This window comes from Balaenoptera borealis (genome assembly GCF_965194805.1).
Source record: "Balaenoptera borealis genome assembly, chromosome: 11".
Taxonomy (NCBI): Eukaryota; Metazoa; Chordata; class Mammalia; order Artiodactyla; family Balaenopteridae; genus Balaenoptera; species Balaenoptera borealis.
The window spans coordinates 106,818,590-106,842,476 of NC_138868.1; the positions used below are offsets into that span (position 1 = coordinate 106,818,590).

Consider the following 23,887-nt stretch of genomic DNA (forward strand, 5'->3'; position numbering starts at 1 on the left):
CCTGAAGCTAATGTCTACGGAAGGCAATGAAAAATTTGAAGAGGAAAAGTAATTCAAGCAAGGGAAGATGAGTGGATACTCCGTGAAGCACTTAATGTTCTAGCAACAGTAAGGTCAAATATGTCCTAATTGTGGAAACCGCCCTCAACTGTTACAAGAAAGCGGTTTTCTTTGTGTCTTTTACACTTTAAAGTTTTTAAATGCTCCTTGATATAAAAATAGGTAGAGAGCAAAACAAGGGTTCCTTCAATGCCATTAAAAACTTGTGAGATCAGGAAGGAATTTTGAAAGGGCAGATGGAAAAGTGATTAATTGTTACTAAAAAAATATATGGAATTTCCCGCCTCCATAGCCCAGCGAGTAGGTCTGGGAGATGCAGGCGGCCCTGGGGAAATGTGGATGAATGTACAGAGGCTGGAGGCCTGGTCCCTGAGCCCCTCACCCCTGCCGTTCCCAGCTCTGCTCAGACATTTCCATCGCATTCTTCTCCGAGGCTCTCCCTGCCATCTCCTGAGCAGCAGCCCTGCATCACATTGAGTTTAAAATAAAGAAATGCTTTTCCTAAAGAATTCGCACACAAATAATCTCATTACCCCAGTGCTTAGGTTTATACAGCAGACGTCTTCTGCCAGGAAAAAAAAAAAGCACTCCACTCACTCACACGGAACAGCTGTGAGGAGAGAAATGGTATTTAATTCATTGTGAAATATTCAACAATGGCTCCACTGCACGTTTGAAAGCCTTTTGATAGTAAAACCCACAGAGAAGAGCCCATCCTGTGTGCTGAAAGGCAGCTTCCCCACAATTAGTCTCTCTATTCAGAGGTCCGGGGAGTCTGTGTAAACTTCAGCACGTGCTGCCTGCACTGTGGAGAGCTTCAAGGGTATAACCTTTCAGAAACTTCTCAGGGTTGAGTTGGGCTCAGCGACTCTGTCTGCTCACAGAGCTGGCTGATGGAGGAGGGGGCAAGGGGCAAAGGGAGTGAGTGCCATGCTTCGGTGACAGACCCGAAGTGGATGCCAGCAAAGGAAACCGTTCTCCAGGGCAGCTCTGCAGATGACCTTCCTCCTTCATGCCCTTAAGGAACCAATGTGGAACCAAAAGAAACCAGAGAGGAGGTCCAAAAAGTAGACCACAGAGGCTCATTTCCTCTAATTCACCTCTGCAAGGTTTTTAAGGGTCTCTAGTTTGTGGGGAAATTAGGAAAGCGCATATTATCCTATAGGGTGGACATCAGCCACTAGGCAACGATGCAGACTTAAAAAAAAAAAATGTTTGGGCAGCAAAGTTTGTACAATGCTTAAGAGCATGGGCTTTGAAGGAAGATCCCAGTTTGACTGACCCTCTCGCCACCTCCCAGAATTATAGTTAGACTTATTGGGGGAAGTAACTGAGCCTCATTCATCTCATCTGTAAAATGGGAATAATATCGCCCTCTTAGGAATATTGTAAGAGTCAAAGAGACCACACGTGTGTGATCCTTAGCCTAAAGAAAGTATTTCATGAATGGCGATTATTCTACCTCTCAAGTTGTTCTAGAAAAAGGCAGACCTTCTCCTGGACTTCCTACAATAAGATTATTTTAAATTGAAGAAGAATGGGATAGGAACTATTTTTACTCTACATTTTTAATTTTTCAACTGATTGGTAGATAAGCAACAAGGAAGAGAGATAAGCACAGATATCTCACTGAAAATTCTGAGGGATCTGAACCATGCTGAAAACAAAACAAAACAAAACTACCACTAAACGTCAACCAAAATTTGCACCATGGTAGGCTGGTTTTCTTGTTTAGGAACTTTAAACTCAAATTTCTCAAAGCACAAAGTACTGATGAAATGCCTGAATATTTTGGATCTGGTTGAAGGAAACACGACAACTTTTCTGTAATTTCCAATCTTTACTCAACAGACCAGGAACAGGCTACAGACGTTTCAGCCACTTTCATTGTAAAACCCAATATTCAGCCTATCAGCGGGATGCAGGCCGTAGGCCCTGCTCGGTTAAGAATGTCCATCTTTACTGACCAAAGGAGGAAACGCTGAGCTATCACTGGGCAGCTCCAAATAGCTGACTAGCGTGGGGCAATGCCTCGTGCTCGATTTGAGACTCTGAAAACGGTCTCCACTTGTCTAAAGTAGTTTGTGGCAGCGGATATAACAGCCAATGGTTCCAAGAGAAGGGAAAGAATGGAAATTAGAGCTAAGACTCCAAAGGACGGCCAGCATCAGAGGCAGTGGCTGGGTGAGTGAAGGATCTCTGCGTGCCGCGGTGGCTTCTGCCCCCATTGTGGGAGGGGTGTTGGCTCTGGATTTCCATCCCCCTTCAGAGGCACCGTCCCTACCACTCATTTTTCCCCACTGCATGAGACAGCGATGCTGGGAAAATCTCTCATTCACTGGCTAGTCCGTGAGAAGCAGATCACAGTGTGATGCGCCTGTGCTGCTCCGAAGTGGCCCAAGGGCTCTGCCCCATCCCGCCTCCACCTCCCAGCAGAGACCACAGGTCCCTACCCTTCATGGGCGTTTGGAGAGATCATTCTGAGGAGCCTGAGATAAAGGGAGATGTTGAAAAGGAAACAGGAGAGAAGTGGCCGGACTTCAGACAAGGCGTCCGTGCCCAGTGCCTCCGAGACAATGGGATGGAAACAGTTTCCAGATTTAAAGACAATCTCTTGGGACTGACCAGAGTGGTGAGAAGGGATTGAGAGGAAGGAAGCTTTACAAGTGAATTCAACCCAGTTCAATAAAATATGCTTGGCACACTCGCTAAGTACAACATGCTAAGTGCTGCCGGGGGTACAAAGGTACCTTTCCCTTGGTAGTTCTTAACCTCCTGGGAATCTCAGACCACTTGAGAATCAGAGGAAAGCTACAGACCCTTAGCAACATCCTTGCACACAGTTTCAGAGGGAATCCCACATTTCTGAAACTCATCTGCATCAAGCACCCCTGCTCTCTATGAGAATCCGCAGGCCTGAGACTCAGCAGAAAGTTGTCAGCGTTGATAAAAAATATGTCTGAAGCAGGTAAGAAATCAAGTGACAACTGCAAAGGCAACTAGAACCCTGGTTCTGTGGATATTGAAATCACTGGGGTCTGTTTCTTAAGGTCCACTTCAGTAATTCTGAGGAGGTATGGAAAAGACTGGTAAAAACAACTTCAGGAATTGGTAGCTCTGTTTTTTGCTTTTTTTTAAAGATTTTTTTGATGTGGACCATTTTTAAAGTTTTTATTGAATTTGTTACAATATTGCTTCTGTTTAATGTTTTTGGTTTTTTGGCCTGGAGGCATGTGGGATCTTAGCTCTCCAACCGGGAATCGAACCCGCACCCCCTGCATTGGAAGGTGAAATCTTAACCACTGGGCCGCCAGGGAAGTCCCCTGTTTTTTGTTTTCTTAATGCCCCCTGCAAGGATGAACAAAGGTTCCGAAGGTCTGTTTTCTTAAATAGCAAGAAAGTCCAAAAGAGTCGAACGTTTCTGTGGAGGTGCTGAGTGCATCTAACTGGGCTGGGCAGGGGGGTGGGGGGCTGGGGAACGGTCAGCTGACTATACCATGGTATGGGGGCAGGGTCAGAACCAAAGCTGATGGGCCACTCACACTGGCAGCCTCAGAGAGAGCCAAAGGTTGCCCTATACATCAGTGGGAAGGTAATTTCTCTCAGAGTGCAATTAGGTCCCATGTTTGACTTATGACCTCTGGCCCATGCGATATTTACGATCTCCAGACAGGCAGCAAGGGGGCGAGTGAGTGAAGATGGAAGCTGAAGGCACTGACTAGGGGACGGAAGGAAGGAAGGAAGAAGGAAGGAAAGGGGGGCGGGCGGAGGGAGGAACCTGATCAGTTGAAAGTAATCTACGACATCATGAATTGAGAGCCATGCTTTGGTGCTTGCCGGTTCCACGTTCAGGACGGTTTCCTGTCCCTCACCGTAATTCTGTGAGGCAGGCACTATTGTATCACACATGAGGACGCTGAGACTCAGAAGGGGTCAGTGATGTGGCCAGGGTCGCTGAGCGGGGAGGCGGCCGGGCGAAAACCTCGGTCCAGACGGGTCTCAGCAACCCCCGCGCTCGTTTCCCAGCAGTATCCGTGCGCACGTGCGCGCCGGGCAGAGCTCGTCTCCCTGAGCCACCTCATCGATCTCCCCAACCCATCTGGAGCTCCCTCCAGCCTCTTGCAAAACTGAATCTACGCCCAGAATCTCTTCTGTTCCAACCGTCTCTTTCTCAAGCTCGGCTCGGGGCAGATGCGCTACCCCCGACGGAATGGAAAGGCCGTGCGCTCCTCGCGGCTCTCCTCCCCGCCTGGACCGGGATCTGGCAGCCCGTCCTCCCGGACGCCCTGCCTCCCTCCGGGCGGGCCCTGCCTGCGCCCGCCTCGCTGGCAGCGCCGGGGTTAAACCGCCGGCCTGCGGAGCAATGATTTCTGTTTTATTTCAGCAGGGGAAGTGTGTGCCGGCCTGATTAGCCCGATGGTTTCCTCTTTTCCCATAACCTCCAGACCCCCACGGCCCAAGTGTTTACTCTCTGAAATAAAAAATCTGCTGGTGTTTTTCTTTTTGTGTGCTCGTGTATTTTGGGAGGATTGCAGAGGAGGAAGGCGGGGAGGGGGTGAGGCGCGCGGAGGCGGTGGGGGTGGGGTGGGAGGGGCGCCTCCCCTCGTCCCTCCTCCACCGCGCCTCTCCCAGCTGCAGGCTAGGGCTGAGACCCCTGGCCGCAGCGCAGGAAAGAAACTTATTAATGAGGGAGCTGGGTCTCCTGCTTCAGCAGCTATAAACACAGCGAACATCTGGAGAGAGGAAGAGTCGGCGGCCAGACGCTGAGAACAACAGGCTGCCTCTGCGCATTCCTCCCCCCGCCGGACTGCAGCCCCCGCTCGCTCACCCACCCAGCGCTTCATTCACCGAGGGCGGCAGAGGGAAGACTGACGCCAGGCGGCTTCCACCAGGGTCCCCAGCCCCCGCTACCCCCGCCGAGTTCCTAAGCGGGGTCAGACCGCTTGAATCAAATAAGAACTCCGTGCCCCGGGGACCTTTTCCCAACTCGGACCAAATATTTGTGGTTTGAAAAAAGTTAAGAGAACTTTTTTCTCCCCAGCCCCCTGGGACTTCGAGTGCAATGCTGTTACTTCCTAGGATTTTTGAGAAGCGGCACCGGAGGACTGCCAACTGAGAGCTCGCATCCTCCTTGTAACTCAGTAACCGCGGCCCCGGCCTCTCGCACTAGGTTACCTTGCCTCCCGCGGAGCTACAGAGGTGATTTACATTTGTGAAGGTCTTTACGATCCTTCCTACTCTGTGCTGCTGGAATCACTCCAGAGAGACACAGGTCTCTAACCAGCAGCTTCTCTTTCTGGCCCTCACCCGGCTCCCTTCTCCTTTCACTGGTAAAATGGGACACAAGGGAAGGTAACATTGGCAGGTGCCAGAAACTTAGTCTGGGGCAGGGTGAGCGTGGGCAAGACTCATGAGATAAGGGTGGGACACCAGGTTTCTTGGGTCACTTAAATTCACACTCAGATCATGGTGAAAGGAAAAGGTAGCATCTACTGATTACCTGCTCTAAGGCCCCTTGAAGTATAGCACCCCATTTAAGAGCACAAGAACTTCTTGAAATAAGTGTAAGGATCCCACCTGTTAAAGGTGAGGGGACGAGATCCCAGGTGAGTCCTTGCTCTTTCCACCACGCCCCCTAACCCTTTGCTAGGACCCAATACCTTTCAGCTTATACTCAAAAACTTATACTGAAAGTGACTGTAATCTGAATATGAAATAGTGTAGGCTGGAAAGCTACCGAGGTGGTGGTGGAGGCGTGGAATAGGATGGATGCGACAGTGTAACATTGGCAAATAGGAGCAAATTCAATCCATAGCCAGAGAAACATCCTTCACTTATGGAGAAGAGGTTCAGGCATTTGTAGAAATCTCATGATCAGAAGAACAAAATGATAGAGCAAGGGCGTAGGCTAGTTTTTGTACACGGATGCTCTTCGTAATGCACTACTAGGGCGAGGCAGAGCCGAGGTTCTTCCCCCAGCCTCTCTTCCTTGCAGTCTTTGGTCCTCTCGGAGGTGGGATGCGGGTCAGGAGAGGGTTTCCTACATTAAGCTTCCATCAGCGCTGTTCCCTGAAGACTGCTTGTCAGGGCAGCTCGGCCCCAACGGGAGCCTCCCGTGAAAGGCTGAAACCTAAGACAGGGCTACAGTTTCTCCCTTCTAAACACAACTACCAAGTCTGATTCTGAGAAGGTCGAAATTTTTCCCGAGAGGAACGGTCCCCATTACAACATCCCAGACAAAGGCATGTGCGCACACACACACACACACACACACACACACACACACACACACAGGATCAGAACTGTTTTGAAGAACAGAGAACCTGGAACAGGTCCTTTAGAAAAGGAAAACATACCCTGATTGAGGAAAGAACAGATAATGTGCAGCAGACGGAGTTTAAAAAACCTTTTTTTTTAAACCACAGGGCCGTCTGAGATGGTCAGCTGAAAGAACAAGGCTGCTAGGAGAATAAACATTTCAGAGCAAGGTGAATCTCCATTTAACAAGCCTCTCTGGCATTCCCTCAATGTTCTCAACGCTTAAAAGCCAAATTAGAGGCGTCTGTTTTTCCTGCTGAAACTTCCCACCTGGTTGTCGATAGCCCTTTCCAAACACTGGCCCAGGTTTGATCTGTCCCAGCCGCCTGGCCGTCTGGCCTGGGAGAGACCATGAACTCGAACTCTCAATACATCTCCCACTTGAACTTCCAAAGTTTACTTGGGAAAGACACTCTTTTGTTCTACAACTTTGCTAGTAAATTTCTTTTAGAAATTTTAAAGACTGTAGTGAGAGCCAAAGTCACCCCAAACTTTATCTCATAAATAAGGGTGATATTTCATCTAGGAACCATTTCTCCTCATCACGTAAATGTAGCCTCACATACACATCTGAATAAAAGTTGCTGAGAGACAAGGCATGAATCTTCCCCTTTCTCTCTCTATCTTCTCAGTTTCCAGTGCCTGGCACTGGCCACCCAAAGTGTTCATCCCATCAAGGGGTCACTTTCTGATTCAATGGTACCCAGCCATTTTTGGACTCTCAGGCACTTTGGGACAATGAGTTACAGTGGCAAACGTTCATATCGTGCTTGCTTAGTGACGGCACTGCTTTACGCTTGACATACATTAACTTAGTGGTTCTCAACGTGTGGTCTTCAGACCAGCAGCAGCCATAGCACCATCTGAGAACTTTGTGAGAAATGCAAATTTTGAGCCTTACCCTAGACTCAGTGAATCAGAAACCGTGGGGATAGAACCCCACAACCTGCATTTTAACAAGCCCTCCGGTGACTCTAACACACTTGGAAACACGGGTTTAGAGGAGGAGACTGAAGTACCGGGATAAAGTAGGTTGTCGAAGGTAACACAGTTAGGAAGGGCTGATGGGCAAGCCCAATCGATCTGGTTCCAGAGGCTGGAGTCTTCACCTTAGACTGTGTATACTTCCTCTCTCATGAAGAATGAGAAGTACGAATGTGGGTAGATGAGATTTTTACTGTGACCCATGACAAAAACATTCCAAACTGCATGACACAAGAAGAAAAAAAAGTATTGTCTTGCTTCTCAAATCAAGGACCACGATAATGAGACCATAGGTTCAGTCCCACGAGGGTAAGCTGGGTTTACTGTGTTCTGAAGCGGCAGACTGCTTTCCAATTCTAAGCAACTATTTTGCACAAGTGAACTTGGGTCAAAGAGCACCTCCGTAAGTTTAGCTGTTTCAAGACAGATCCATCCCTGAAATGAAAACTACTTTGATAGTCTATCACTCTGAAAGTGTGTCATAGTTTCTGATACACACTACTGTCATTCACGGTCATCCTAGCTATGAGGTCAAAGTCAAATACGGACAGCTGTCAGTGGACGGGATGGACCGCGGTCGTGTGGCCGGGTGCTCAGTTGGGTCTCTGATGTCGCTCTTCTGGTTCCCTGTGGAAAGCAGGCATTGCGTGACTCCAGCTGGGTCTGGGCACCACTCTGAGCTCACTGCCTCTGTCTGAAAATAGTTTGCCATCTACACCATCCCTTCCGTGGGGCCGTGGATAAGAACTAGTCATGACAGTTAATGGTAGTGAGATTCTGGTGAGCTCCTGGAGATGAGGAACAAGAGACTGACATTTTAATACAACGCTTCTTGCTATGATGATTGAGAGAAAGGGCTGAGGTTGGGGGACAAAACAGAGGAAGGGAACAGAGGGGAGGCAGGGCCAGTGGACTCCACTCTAGTCAGACTGTACCCAGCAACACGCATTTCAGCCGTGTCTCGTGTAAGGGGCTCCATTGATTCACGAGTCTCCCCGACAGAGGGATGAGGAGAGGCTTAGACAGAAAGAGCCCATTCATTCATGCAGAACCCCACTCTCCGTCCCCATTGGCTCTCGCTAATGGCTCCGGGCTGATCCGGGGGAGGGGGAAGAGGCGAGCCGGAGGAGGTAGAAATGAAAGAAAATGATGACTACAAGATTGTCATGAAGAAATGTACAGCTGCACAGGCAATTGCATGCAAATGCGGCTTCCTTTTTTAGCTGTGGAGTTAATGTCCTCAGATTCATCTCTTTTTCTCTTTCATGTTGTCTTCCCCTCCCCTTCTTTCCCCTTCCCATTCATCTTTCAGTCTATCTTCCTTGTATCCTCCATCTCTCTACTAATGCCCACTGTTTCTTTTCTGTCCATTTCCACACACCATTTCTTGCTTCCTCAGAACCAGCTATTCTGGCCAACCGATTATCGACTAGTCTCGATTACTGAGTATTCTGTCCCACTCGCCTGGTAACCTCTTCCCCACTCACGTTCTCTCTCAGCTTTATTCTCTCTCCCCCCTCCCTCCCTCCCTCCACGCCTCTCCCCCCTCTCAGCCTCAGTCCCTTCGGGAACAGGAACAACATTCAGAGGAAGGAGCCTAATCCTCGATGGCCCCTCCTGTCGGGCATTAAAGGCACTGACAGATGTGTAGTCCTTACAAAAGAAGTGCCTTCATCCCTTCTGAGAGCACAGACGTGAGATGGAAGCAGGGCTGGGGGTGGCCAGGAGGACAGGAAGGAAACTGAAGTTATAAATAGGATAAAAGAAGATGACAAAACTGGAGAGTATTTTTTCTCTCTCTTTTCTTCTTACTCAACACATCTCCAAGGAAATGCGCTGCAGCTGGAGAAATCATCGATTGGTCTATGTCTTCATCTTCCTTCTCTGTAACCCCAAGATCTCCTTCCAAAGGACACCCATCACTGAGGAGGGCTGGACCACAGCCCAGAAATAATCATTGCAACCCCTTCGTCTGGACAGCTCAAAAGGCAAAGGAGGGGCTGGGAAAGCTAAAGGTTCTTGCGAGATATTTCCATCAGAAGAAGCCTAGGACAGAGAGAACTACAGACATCACGTTTGCCACCAAAGCACCACTCCCACATGGAAGCTTGCTAGCATTTCTAAGCTGCAGTTGGTGGCAACCCAGGTCATTTTAGGACTGGTTATTATGTGCCCTCGTCTTGCCATCCTACCCAAGGACCATCAGTCTGGGTCACCCCGGCTTCCTCCTTCTTGAACAAGTAAACTGTGGAAAGTAGACTCTATTACACTACTATCAGTCCTTGCATTTTAAAGCAGCTTCCTCCTGAGGTTCTTAAAATTCTTTACAGACACTGTGTCTCATTGGCCCTGAAATAAAAACTCTTTTACCTCTGAGAACCTTGACAAGGTGGAGAATGAAAAATCATCTTCACTTGGGAATTTATGTATCAATACTTCTTAGCTAAAAAAGAGAGGAGCCAAGACTTTTTGCTATGAAAATGAGACATTCTGATCCTGAGGCTATGGGTGAGTGTGGAGATGACCTCAGCTACTAATGACATGTATTAATAAGATGCAGTAAGATGTAAACTGGTAGCTATAGAAGCACCAACCAGAGCTGAAAGCGTTAAGGCAAGGGAGCTCTAATCTCTGTTGCACTGGGAGATACAAGACTTCAAAGCCTAGTGGCATGAGCTCAATATCAAAAAAACAAACAACCCAATCCAAAAATGGGCAAAGGACCTAAATAGACACTTCTCCAAAGAAGATATACAGATTGCCAACAAACACATGAAAGAATGCTCAACATCACTAATCATTAGAGAAATGCAAACCAAAACTACAATGAGGTATCACCTCACACCAGTCAGAATGGCCATCATCAAAAAATCTACAAACAGTAGATGCTGGAGAGGGTGTGGAGAAAAGGGAACCCTCTTGCACTGTTGGTGGGAATGTAAATTGATACAGCCACTATGGAGAACAGTATGGAGGTTCCTTAAAAAACTAAAAATAGAACTACCATACGACCCAGCAATCCCACTACTGGGCATATACCCTGAGAAAACCATAATTCAAAAAGAGTCATGTACCACAATGTTCACTGCAGCTCTATTTACAACAGCCAGGACATGGAAGCAACCTAGGTGTCCATCGACAGATGAATGGATAAAGAAGATGTGGCACATATATACAATGGAATATTGCTCAGCCATAAAAAGAAATGAAATTGAGTTATCTGTAGTGAGGTGGATGGACCTAGAGTCTGTCATACAGAGTGAAGTAAGTCAGAAAGAGAAAAATAAATACCGTATGCTAACACATATATTTGGAATCTAAAAAAAAAAAAAATTGGTTCCGAAGAACCAAGGGGCAGGAAAGGAATAAAGACTCAGACGTAGAGAATGGACTTGAGGACACGGCGAGGGGGAAGGGTACGCTGGGATGAAGTGAGGGAGTGTCATGGACATATATACACTACCAAATGTAAAATAGATAGCTAGTGGGAAGCAGCCGCATAGCACAGGGAGATCAGCTCGGTGCTTTGTGACCACCTAGAGGGGTGGGATAGGGAGGGAGGGAGGGAGACGCAAGAGGGAGGAGATATGGGGATATGTGTATATGTATGGCTGATTCACTTTGTTATAAAGCAGCAACTAACACACAATTGTAAAGCAATTGCACTCCAATAAAGATGTTAAAAAATAAATAAAAGAAAAGAAGATAATTATTGATTTAAAAAAAAAGCCTAGTGGCATGAATAGGATTCATGCTTATACAAACAAAATCTATATTTTGTTTAGAATTTTAAAGGCTCAGCTTTTTCATCTGTTAAAATTTTAAGTCCTTAAGTCTAACCTGTGAACAGCTACAAAATCCTCTCTGCCACCTCATGAAATGGGCAGATAGCCGAGACCTTTGTGTTTATGCTTGGGGGAACTGAGATGCCAGGCAGAAAGTGGCAGCATAAATGTTACCCTGTCTGAGATCCAAGATAGTACCAAAGAATACCTCCAAGATCAAGGGCTATTGAGTCAAGACAATATGGAACACAGGAGTCGATTTCATTCTGCCCCGGAGAAGCAGACTCCCATCCTTCTCAACCTCCACCAAGCGCTACAGCATCTCACTCTGTGTCTGTCTATTTTCAGTGAAATATACAGCATGGACAACAGAGCAAACATTTTCTTTATTTCTCCACTATTATAAAAGAAGCTTACCATATAGTTTTATAGGGTAAAGAGATACTGAACAAAAAAGATTGCATTTAAGTTAGTTTCCAGTGGCTTTTCCCCTATGTACTTCATCAGAATTACATGTTTTCAATCTGTAAGAGTTATGAAATTTCTTATGCTAAGAATTCATCCTGGGAGAAAACACTGGCTTTTTGGTATTTGGATATATTATCATACCCTGATCTCATGAAACATTGAACTTAATGTCAGAATCAATCATTTCAGAAGCCCTAAATTTATGTTTTACATTTTGTATTAAAAATAAACCAAAAAAAAAAAAAGCTGGCAGGTAAGCAAGGGCTAATGGAATTTGTGAGAAACACAGTGACTCTGGCAAAATAGAATGCGAGTAAAGACTCTGAACTTCTCCAGTCCTTGGGAGAGTGGCTTCTGTTCACCAGAGGGCAGCACCATGACCAGCAGGTCAGGAGTGAAGGGAATTCTGAGAGGAGCTTCTGTGAGGAAGGGTTGAAGAGAGAGAAAGGGGACGAGGGGAAAGAAGACAGATGCAGGCGGGCCTGGGCAGAGCGGGAGAGGATGACGGAAAGAGAAGACGAATGGAAGAAAGTACGTCCTGTAAGAAGGCTGACTAGCTCACATACCCTCTGTCTATCTGTCACACTTCATGACTGCAAACCTTCTAGGTCCTTTGTCAACAGCCAGGCTGAAGTGGGTAAGGCTCGGGACAGGCACAGTGGAGAGAACTATTTACAAAACGAAGACCTAAAGCAGCCTCGCGTGGGCCCATTCCTAGAGTTTAGTCTTCCTGTCACTGGAGAATAAAGTCACTCAAAGGGACTGAAAAGTCCTGGGACTTTCCATAGAACAATAGCATCCGGTACCCACGCGAGCCAGGGCAGCTGTGACGGCAGAGGATGCAGGATGCAGCCCTCATCCAATTGCCATTGTCCTTCAACTCCATCCTCAGTCTCAGCCTCTGTTTATGTTCCTACCTGAGCCGCAGTGTTCAAGACCAGTGGGCACTTCCTGAGTGGCCATCTCATCCCAGAAGGGGTAGCAAGCTCTTGGCGGGTGATAAGCAGACTGGAAACCACAGGCCATTCGAGGATCTTCGTAAGAGCTGAGAGGTCCCTGCCTCTGTGACCAGGAAAAAAAAGGAAATATATTAAGATTCCCTAATGGAAGAGCAACTTCATATCACCCATAAGTAGGAATCATCCACAGATGATAACAGAATAGAACCAACTATTGATCACCAGTCCCCATCCAAAAAAAAAAAAAAAAAGATACAGGGAATGGGAAGGGTTTCTGACTTAGACTATGTATACATTTATTTTCATCCATTTCCCCAAGCATTTGAAGAATTTTTTTAATTTTCAAATAAGGACCCATGGTTAATAGCAAGGCAGAATCTTGGTCATCTTTACACAATCCTGGTTTGTTTGTTTTTTTTATGTAACCTCACTCTATAAAAACACCATGAAAGGATATTCTTACAAGACTTTCCATTATCACAGAACCAATAGGTGACAAATGCCAAAGGAAAAACAAAAAATGGACCTAAATGATACAAATCACTCTTTTTTCATTTAATCAATGTGCATAGGTTTTAACGATATTGATTGGTAGACTGGAATTCTCAGTTTTTCCCAACATTTGGGTACTTGTGCAACTCTCTTAGCAGTTTTATAGAGTCCACAAAATATACTCTCCACCCAGTACTCTCTAAGGAGGACAAATATACTATGTGGGAGACCATGATTTGAAGTGTTTAAGACCCTATTCTTTGAAGCCACATATACATGGATTCAAATCCTGACTCCATCACTTACTGATGGGGGGCCTGGGCCTGTTCCTTTATCTAAACCTCAGTTTACTCAATTATAAGATGGGAATAATAATACCTACCCCATAAGGTAGGAGGATTGAATGAAATAATATGTGTAAGAAAATAATACATAAAGCAAAACAAAATATGAAATGCATGTCATAAAATTATGTATTACTATATGAAATGCATGTAACAAGGAGTGTACATGGAGCCTAATATAAAGTAGGTGTTAATATGAGACCCTTAACATTCCTGGGATTAGGCAAGAAGGTTAACAATTAAGACACAAAAGAAGGAGCAAATTCATGGAAAGAAGATTTCCTAAGAATAGGAGTCTAGTCTACGCTGGCCCACCCTCAACTTTCTTTTCTTCTTTTTTATTCTTTCTCTCTTCTGTTTGGCCCCTCCACCTCCATAAAAACCGCAGTTAAGAAAACGGAACTTTGCTAGAATCTGATGTGATTAAAACTATCAACGTTAAGGTGCTAATTAATAAATGTAACCCCTCGGGTGGAATTCTCATCCCTGAAGAGTAGCTTGCTAACCCACAGTCAGAGCCACTAACTGGAGCACCTCTTACATCCTCTCTCCCCTTGAGCGGAAGCCCCATTACATTAGATTCAATCATTCACTGTCTACACTCTCTTCCCCATTTTGCAATCATCCATTCGCTTAAGCTCAGTAAAAATAACATAAGAGGGTATACTGGCACAGAGAAAAATGGCAATCAAGACCAAAATGTAAAAGGAGGTTTTGTGCACATTAATTTACTTGATATTTTTCATAATATTCATAAAGTCATTCAGACTAGGGCTGGATGAAGTTTACTTCGGGGCTGTTCCTCTTCCAGGTGGGTTAAAGGTGCTGAGAATGGAATAAGACCCTGGGGGCTGAACGGAGTCACACTGAGTTGTTGTCTATCAAAGGCTAATGTCCTTGGCTTCCGCTACCAGGAGGCCCTGGTGAGAGCCACAGGAATACAAACAGAGCAATGGCAGTCCTGCCATTTGCGTTTGGGACCGAGATTTAGGGAAATCATCACAAAGAACGCTCAGCTGAGCTTCGGTCAGAAAACGTTTCCTTAATTCTGGCATAAAACCATATTGCTGACATTGTATTTTAATATTGTAAGCTCCTGAAGCAACTACGTTAAGATTTCCTTTGTGGATCCCCAACAATCCTTTGCAACAGAATCAATTTCAAGCACATTTCCTAGATGAGCTGTGTGCTCTCAATGTCTATCCCCCTTTTTTCATATTTCTATAGAGTCTTTCTCAAAATTCAATGTCAAGTATCAGAGTTGTAGGAATAGGGTCTCGGGCGAGGAAATTCTGTATGTAAATGGCATAAAGGAGCACTCTTAAGTGACCTGGCCCCGTCTTCTTTGGGAGCAGTGTGTGCATGGTATGCCTAAACCACAAGGTCCTTGTAAGAAGGCAGTAGGTGGTACCAGTAGGATCCTTGTAGACAGGTGGTGGGTGGTTTGGCGCAGGCCCTGCTAGGATGGTGGGAACAAGAGGAGAACTTGAATTCAGGTGAAAAAGTTGAGGCTTTCTCTGCTAAGGAAAGGCCACTGAAGGTGAGGCATGATTCGCAAAGAGGTGTTGAAGGAAAATGATCTGAGCGCGTCGTAGAGGGGAGATAGAGGGTGGGAGTAAGTGGTGGGTTAGGGATAAAACAATGAGGTTCCAGACCCGGGCGATGACCACGTGACTATACAGCGAGTCAGCCCACAGCTTTGACCGACGACCATGTGTAGCATCTCCTTGAGTTTCGTGATTGGCATTTTTCGTGGAGTCTCTCCTGCTCCCACAGCAGGTTCTTCGTTGTCAGGGAGGGTTCACTTATTATTTTATACAAAGAAGTCTATTTTTAAGACATATTTCCTCCTTAGCTGTCCTCAGTGGTGCCAGGGGAACCTATTTTTAAGAATGAGAAGGAGATAATGCACCGAGCCTAGCATGAACCACGAACATCTTTGCTCACAGATGCTCCTGGGAGCATCATGACCCTTGTCACCTAGACACCTGCCTGTTTATTAGACATTTCACAAACTGACTGAATACCTATTTCACAGAGTATGAAAATGACATTTTTACTCAAGAGAACCACAGAGCCAGTTCCAATTCATTATGAAACCTTCTCAGTTGAGGAGAAAGAAGCTGCTTATTAACAAGTGAGAAATCTGGGAAGCAAAGCCCCCACCTCCATGCTTGAAAAGGGCACCACCCAAAACGAGTTCAAGTCAACATTTTCCTTTCCTGGCTGCTGGTGAATGGGGGTGAGTTCAGGAGATGTAAGCAACCCTCCCAGCCCCCATCACAGTTTAGGAAACCCATCTGATGGGTCCTCACTCATTCATCCCACAGGGGATTATTAAAAGGAACTAACGTACGTCGCACACCACCCCGTGCCCATCAGTGATCTAAGCATGATGGAGAGACGGTCACGTTTAATCCTCACCATAGCTGTGCAAGATTGGTATTCTTATCTTCATTTTACAGAAGAACAAATTGAGGCTTTCAGAGGGCAAGTAAATTTCCAAAGACCACACAGCTAGTAAAATAATGGGGATAGAATTCTAGTCGAGGTCTACCTGATTTCAGATTGTCTTTTCCTGTATCTGTGCAACGTGAACCTTGTGTGGCTCGGATTGCTCAAGCAGGGAGGCTGCCATCTCATGATGAGTACTAGATGGATTATGATAATGGACACTTGTGAACAAATCTGTATCACACAACTAGTCTGTGCCAACTATTGTGTTAGATGCTAAGAATACAGTATGAGCAAAATACGAACTTTACCCTCAGCAGTGCGCAGACCAGTAAACAGGAAATTACAGCAAGGAGATGTGACAGGGTTAAGTACCGATGTGTAGGGGGAGGAGAGTGACAGCAGGTAAGACTTCCTAGAGGAAGCAGATTAAGGTAATAACCGAAAGGTCAAGTCAGATTTAGCCTAGAACATTCGGTGAAGGTCTACAGAACAAAAGAAGATGACACATCTAAAGGTGCCAAGGAACGTAGATGGCGATGTAAGAAAGGATCAGAAAGACTCGGCTTGGGGATATAGAGAGATAAAGACTGCTGTTTGGTAGTGACAAGCATGAGGGGAAAGTGTGCTCTTGGCAATGAGAACGCCTGCAAAGGAGAGCAATTAGCAAGAATGAGAGCTGGAGGGACAGTGTTGAGAGCCAGAAACACCAGACCAGAATTTGGCTGCAGGAGAAAGGCATTAGAGGTTGTATTAAAGCTAGTAAGAGAGTGACATGGTGACTCAAGATGTCCTAGAAGGACCCACTTGATAGTGCTAAGTAGGATGGACTGAGCAGGAGCCGGTGAGGAGGCCGACAAGGCAGCCGTGGTGCCCTGCAGAGCCATGTCAGAGCCGGGGGCACAAACGGAAAAATCAGTACTACTGATCCTAACTGTATTTATTTATTTACTTATATTAATTTATTTTTGAAATTAATTTATTTTTGGCTGCATTGGGTCTTCGTTGCTGCGCGCGGGCTTTCTCTAGTTGCAGTGAGCAGGGGCTACTCTTCGTGGTGGTGCACGGGCTTCTCACTGCGGTGGCTTCTCTTGTTTCAGAGCATGGGCTCTAGGCACGCGGGCTTTAGTAGTTGTGGCACATGGGCTCAGTAGTTGTGGCTTGCGGGCTCTAGAGCGCAGGCTCAGTAGTTGTGGCGCACGGGCTTAGTTGCTCCGCGGCATGTGGGATCCTCCCAGACCAGGGATTGAACCCCTGTCCCCTGTGTTGGCAGGCGGATTCTTAACCACTGTGCCACCAGGGAAGTCCCCCTCACTGTATTTAAATTTTTTAGTTCTTTTAATAATTTTTGCATTCATTTTGATTGTCAAAGTTATTGCATTAAGATTTACGTAGCTTGAGTACTGCATTTGGGGGCCGCGCTTCAGCTTTGCCCCCATTTGAATGCTTCCCCTCAGTTCCGGTGCTGAGCGGTAGCCAGTTACGAAGAGTCGGATTAAGGTCATGAATGTAGAGGTGAAGAGGAAACAAGAAGTGTAAGATACGTTTCAAAGGAAGAGTCAACATGATTTTATGACTCATAGGAGATGAAGGCAAGGGGGGATCCAAGACCATGCTTAGACTGCTTGCTTTTATAATAGTGGAAATGGTGAGTTTAAGTACATAAGTAAGGAGGTTGGAAGAATATTTCACTTTAGGTTGTGTTCAGATGGAGAGATGGCAGAGCAATTTGGCGGAGAGGTCCCTAAGGTGGCAGCATGACAGGAGAAGACAGGAAAGGATACAGTTAGATCTAGGAGCGTAAAGGATCTAGTTAAAGTATAGAGTCAGGGAAAATGGCAGTTAAAAAGAAAAGAGAAAGGATCAGAAACGGCTCTACCACACCATCCAGCAATTGCATTTCTGGGTATTTATCCAAAGAAAACAAAAACACTAATTTGAAAAGATATGTGCACCCCAATGTTTACTGCAGCATTATTTACAATTACCAAGATATAGAAGCAACCTAACTGTGCACTGATGGAAGAATAGATAAAGATGAGAGATACACACACACACACGCGCGCGCGCACGCGCAGAGGAATACTACTCAGCCAAGAAAAAGAATAGAATCTTGCCATTTGCAACAATGTGAATGGGCCTAGAGGGTATTATGCTGAGTGAAATAAGTCACACAGAGAAAGACAAATACTGTATGATTCCACTTACATGTGGAATCCAAAAAACAAAACAAATGAACAATAACAAAACACAAACAGACTCACAGATGCAGGAAACAAACTGATGGTGGCCAGAGAGGAGGTGGGGTGGAGGGATGAGTGAAATAAGTGAAGGGGATTCAGAGCAGTTATCAGATAAGTAAGTCATGAGACCACAGTGTACAGCTTAGGGAATGTAGTCAGTAATATTGTAATAAGTTTGTATGGGGACAGACAGTTACTAGACTCATCGTGGTGACCTTTTTGTAATGTATGAAAATATTGAACCACTATGTTCACTTGAAATTAATATAATATTAAGTCAATTATATTTCACTTTTGAAAAAATGGATCTATAAAGTTGCCTGTCGTTGGGAGGAAAAGTGAGGGAGAAACAACAAAGAAGGGCCAGTTAAAGACACAGGAGGAAAAACACAAAAGTGTTCGGTGCGGGAGACACCAAGGGCAGAGCTTCAGAACCGTGTGGGTTAGCAAGCGGCTGCTAAGGAGAGGGTGGTATCCACGCAGCCCCGGAGGGCCTGGGTCCCCTGGGTGTCTCAGGAGAGCACGCACTCCTGCCCTGCTGTGTCACACGCTGTGATGAGCCCCCCCCCCCATCTCCAGGGGGCAGCACTGCTGTCCTTGTCCTCTTAGAGGCGTCAGAGGACTCGAGCCTGCAGCCTAAATGCTTTGCCTTTCCGATCCTGGAAAGAAACAGCATAAAGCCCTGAAGTCTGGAAACTACTAGGACGAGGGACACACACTTGTCTCTGCTCCAAGGTGAGCCAGCTGTGACGTCACCACCACAGCCGACCACTGTCCCCCCTGCTGCAGTCAGGGCTTCATCTACGGTATTACGTCCCCCTTGTTCCCCTGTCCCGCCGGTTCCCCTCTCCGATGCTTCCACCGGGGACCTCCGTCTCCCCTCCCCACCCACGCGGCTCCCTCCCTGTGGCCGCTCTTCACCCACCCCCCAGCCCTGCCAAACCTCACAGCATTGCTTCTGCTCAGAGCCTTCCTCCCCTCTGCCCCCTCCGAAGACCCCCGCAATTGGAAAAGAGGGAACAGGGGAGTCGTTTTTCAACACTAAATCGCAAACTAATGGCGGCGGCGTTTCTGTACGCGTTCGTTTCTGTCTTGAGCCAAAGAGCCTTCAACGTCCAGGTATTTGCCCCTCAAACCCTTCCTGACCCTTCTCGTGCATGTGTTACTCAGAGCACAAACTCTGTGCGAGTACATCTGTCTTTTCTTTAACCGACTTCAGAATTTTAGGGTTTAGCCTTAGTACCGGGCCATAAACATGTAAGACACATAAATATTTCTACATGCTGCTGTGCTTACAAAAATATACGTGCCCAGACGCAAAGCTGCGTTAACCCTGGCTGGGTGAGCACAGGGGTGTGCCATCCACGGGGATAACTGTATCATTCTAGGCCTGGCACACATGTTCACACACTCCAGTAGGAAGACAGGAGACTGGAAATCAGGAAGCCTGCGTTTGAGTCCTGCTCTGCCCCTAAGGAGCCGCGTAGCCTCCAGCCCGTCTCTTAACCTCCTTAAACCTTTGCTTCCTGAGGACGTTGGCCCCGATGATCACCAAGTTCCTTTCCAACTGCAAGTCTCCTTTTTGCTGACCCGTCCACATTCTTTCTCCTGACCTTGTAACTGACAACCTTCATTTGATAAAAAAAAAAAACCACCCCAGGGTGGAAAAAAAAGCCTAGAGAACCAGAAGTTGTCATCATTTAGATTCATGTCATACAATGTCCCCTTGAAAGGTATTAACGCCTCCATGTTGTTTGCCTTCATTCTTCCCTGAAATGTGCTCCCATGCCGTTCTGCCACCACCTTTCCCATTTTTCAGTAGAGAAAGTGAAGTTAGGAAGTGCCTGCCTAGCTGCTGAACTATCCGGGGGCTCTCGCATGCTAGGTGCAAGTCTGTGCAGTAAATGGGGAGTTTCTCATCTTAAATCCTTTCACCTCGTTGCAGGCAGTTGCCCTTCCAGGCTGGCTGGACCAACTCTGCAGACCTGTCATCGAGTCTGGGCTTCCTCATCCTCAGAAGGGGCTAGACCAGCCAGCACCTCTTTACATTCACGGAGAAGCGCTTTTGGCATCGCTGCGGGGGAGGAGTCTGGGGCAAACTGCACCTGGGGCACCTCTGCTCCAGGGGGGCACATGCATCTTGCTCCCTCGAGAAAAAGGAAAGAGGCGACACGGAAACAACCCTCAGCTCTCCCACCAAGGGGGAGGGGGCGAGGGTGGTGCAGCCGCAGGAGAGGCAGGAACAGACAAAATAGGAAACCCTCAAAGGGCGATTTAATTTTAGACTCAAGGCCAGGAAATTCTTTTTAAAACAATAAGAGTGATGGGCTTGGGCCCTGGCGTAAGGGCAGGCCGGACCGGTGTAGGTTTCTGAGACAGAAAAGAATCTGAAGCACAGAGAGAGCAGAGGTGGGAATAGTGGATTCTGCTCTCCATGAAAAGCTGTGCTTGGCCTCCCCACGGGCCATGTGGACCACAGCTGAGGCCACCCTGAGACGCCCCCAGGCCTGGGGCTGCAGACCAAGGCAGGGGAGGGGGGCAGTGACCGATGCTGCAGCTTCTCACGCCAGCCTGAGACCACAGTCCCCTCCACTCAAGACACTTCTCGGTGGGACCTGCCCCAGTCCTGGGCGCCTGGACTTGACATTCTCTCGCTGAGAGATATGGGGTGAGATGCGTGTCACACATCAGCTTCCACTCGCTTAGCGGGAAGCCTTCAGACTCCCAGTGACCCCATGGGGTCCCAGCCTCAGGCATCCATCCCAAGTGTGGAGACGGAGAGTGAAGCTGACTCAGAGCCTCTGATAGGACACTGGGAGAACCTCCCATGGTGGAAAAACTGGGCAGGGATTCCGATTTGCTCAACGCTCTACAAAATGGAGTTCTGGGGGTTTTTTGTCCTAAATTCAACTCAGCATGAATAAAGTGTATGAATCCATGAATTGTCATAAATTCTTATCCATCCCCACATTTCTTAAGAATGATCAAGCTGCATTTGATGGTAAGGAGTGTCCTAAGCCAGGAGCCGGGAGATCTGGACCATACTCCAGATCATACTTCTAAGCTCGGGCAACTTAATTTAACCTCTCAGGACCTGAATTTCCTAATATTGGGAGATGGCCTCTAGGTTATATTCTGGCTCTAAAATTCTCCAGTTTGTGCTAACTGAACCCAGTATCTTAGAAAATCCCCACTTTCTAAGATGATGGAAAAATACACAACATCTTTTTTCCTTCACTTTTTCTGACTACCACTAAGAGTTATGGTTACAGATCATTTCTTAAACATAATGTTCCAGCAACCTCTCCAGAGGTAAAGCCATCACCACCCCAAGGGACAAGAAAAAATTTTCTTTTCCAGTTTCCATTTACATTCTAAATTTCTTTTTCTGTATTCTCATTTCTCTAATCTGGAATACTTTATCCACTGCTCTCCAGGATTCCCAGAGAGAAGGAAAAGGCATGTGTGCTAAGCTTCATAGAAACAAGCACCAGCCCTTCCCAAACTCCCAAGAAGTACAGGGACTGCACAGACACCCCTGTGAACACATCCTAAGGCATGTGGGGTGGAGGTGAAGAGTGCGAACAGCACTGGCTAAGAAGGGAATTGCTTCCCAAGGAAGCCCAATTAAACTGCAATTACTCAAGATAAGAGAAACAGGTCTGTTTACACAATGGGGTTGTAAACCACCAGCCCATTACAAGAGAACTTTGATCTGGTGGCAGGGGAGCTATTTCTAGTGCAGGGTAGTGATGAAGCAAGGAGGTTTCTCAACAAGAATGTCTCCATCTTGACCCCCATAGCCCCATCTTGTTCTGGAAACACCCTTGTATGGACAATCAGTGGAATCATCTCCACTCCTCCCTCTATGTGTCCATCTCACATGACCAAATAATCCAGAGAAAAAATAGAGAAGAGGTGCTAAACACAGGGAAAGGGAATTAACTGAGGTCATATTTGTGGCTGGTATCACAATGACCTGACATGGTAAGTTATACTCTGTGCTTATTTTGCAGATGAGGACATTGAGGCTCAGAGGAAGTAATCTGCCCAAGGTCACATGGCTGCGGAGTAACAGACCAGAATTTAACTCAGGTCTTTCTGACTCCAAAGCCTAAGTGCCTTCCATGGTACTTGGCCGGGCTGCGTCCCACAGCTGCCTGGCCCAGGATGGAAGGCTCGGAGCCTTCCATGTGCTCTGGCCCTCTGGACAGTTACTTGCCCGGCATATCGCTGTATTCCCAAAGGCCTGAGCGCTGAGAGCAGATGAGTGGGCAGTCGTCTATTCCTTCCCTCTGAACAGTTCAAGGTGCTTCCTAAGCTCACATGGCTCAGGGGCCATCGATCCTCAAGGACCTCCTCCGCATCCTCCTTGCTGGTGAGGTAGCCAAGGACAAGGACGTGTTTGGTCAAAATTAGGGGCAACCCATCCTCCCATGCCTGCCCTCCCCCAGCTCTGCGGACTCAGCGGCATGAAGGGGAGGATGACACAGGAGAGGACCAGGGCTTCGAGGGACTTCCAGGGGGCACGGCGGGCTCGCTGAGCCAGCATAACAGGAAGGAACGCTTCCTCCCCTTGGATGAAAGGGTCCCTGACACACAACCCATATTAAGCACCTGAAAACGTCACCCCCTCCAACACAATGGCCAGACAACTTCCAGAAGTGTCATTTCCCTACCACCCCAGCTGTGATATCACTTCTTTCATGAAGGTCTCCCAAGAGGCTGACCTTACGAGGGAGAGAACTTGTGTCCTGCTTTTGACAAAGGGGTCCCGAGGCAGATACTGTGAGTTCTGTGTACAATGGCCAGTACCCGAAGTATGGGATGAATTTTACAACTGTCGCTGTGATTATTTTAAGGCTTCCCCTGGTACAGCAAATGATCAAATCACACTAATGCTACCTCTAACACACAAATAAGGAATCTGAGATTTAGCAGACTTCAGAGCCTAAAAAATATTCGTGTCCTAGTTTAGAAGATTGTTTCTTGGACAACTAAAGCAGCCTGCTTAGCAGAACCCCTCGTAACATGGATATAGTCTCACTTTTTGTTTTCTTTTTAAGATTTCCCTTTCTAACGCAATAACTACGAGTAAATACACACAGTACCACCCCACCCTCAAACCTGATCTTGCGTCTATTCTAGGGCAGGGCTTCTCAACCTCGGCGCTACTGACATTTGAGGCTGGACCATTCTTTGCCATGGGGAACTGTACTGTGCAGTGCAGGAAGCTTAACTGCATCCCTGACCTCTACCCTCTGGATGCCAGTAGCTCCCCCGCCCGTCAAGTTTTGACAACCAAAAATATCACCAAATATCCCCTGGGGGCAAAATCACCCCCCAGATTGTAAAGCAATTATACTCCAATAAAGATGTTAAAAAAATCACCCCCAGATTAAAAACCCACTGTCCTTATGGTTTTCCTTTCACCCTCAAACTTCCCATGCCTAGGACAGTTTCTCTTCTTGGTGGTCCAGGCCAACTAACTCAGAGACCAGGGCGCCGGGCAGGAGGACTTGAATGATCGGATTAAGCACCACTGGTTGAGCTCCAGACAATGAGGCTCCAACAGAACTGAGAAGACTCAGGTGCCTGGGACGTTAAAGTTCTTGTCTGGGAAAGTCAATGAAGCTGTACTCACTCCTCCGCGAAATCTTAGATTGGGATTGGGAGTGTGAGGTTTGCTGGTTTCTCTCATATGCCAATGTCCCAAGGTTATATTCTGTAGACAGTGTAGAAATTCTTTGACTGTTATTACAGCCCAGCCTAAAGTTGGA

The 23,887-nt window shown here is 46.8% G+C and overlaps 1 protein-coding gene across 3 annotated transcripts in view; it reads right to left on the reverse strand.

Moving 5' to 3' along the window:
- ETS1 (ETS proto-oncogene 1, transcription factor) overlaps positions 1–23,887 on the reverse strand; it is a 128,918-nt gene that overhangs the window by 88,657 nt on the left and 16,374 nt on the right. For all 3 annotated transcript variants that reach the window (XM_082340959.1, XM_082340962.1, XM_082340958.1), the window contains exon 3: positions 12,533–12,677. In XM_082340959.1, the coding sequence (XP_082197085.1) occupies positions 12,533–12,677 (145 nt within the window). The remainder of the gene's footprint in view (positions 1–12,532; positions 12,678–23,887) is intronic.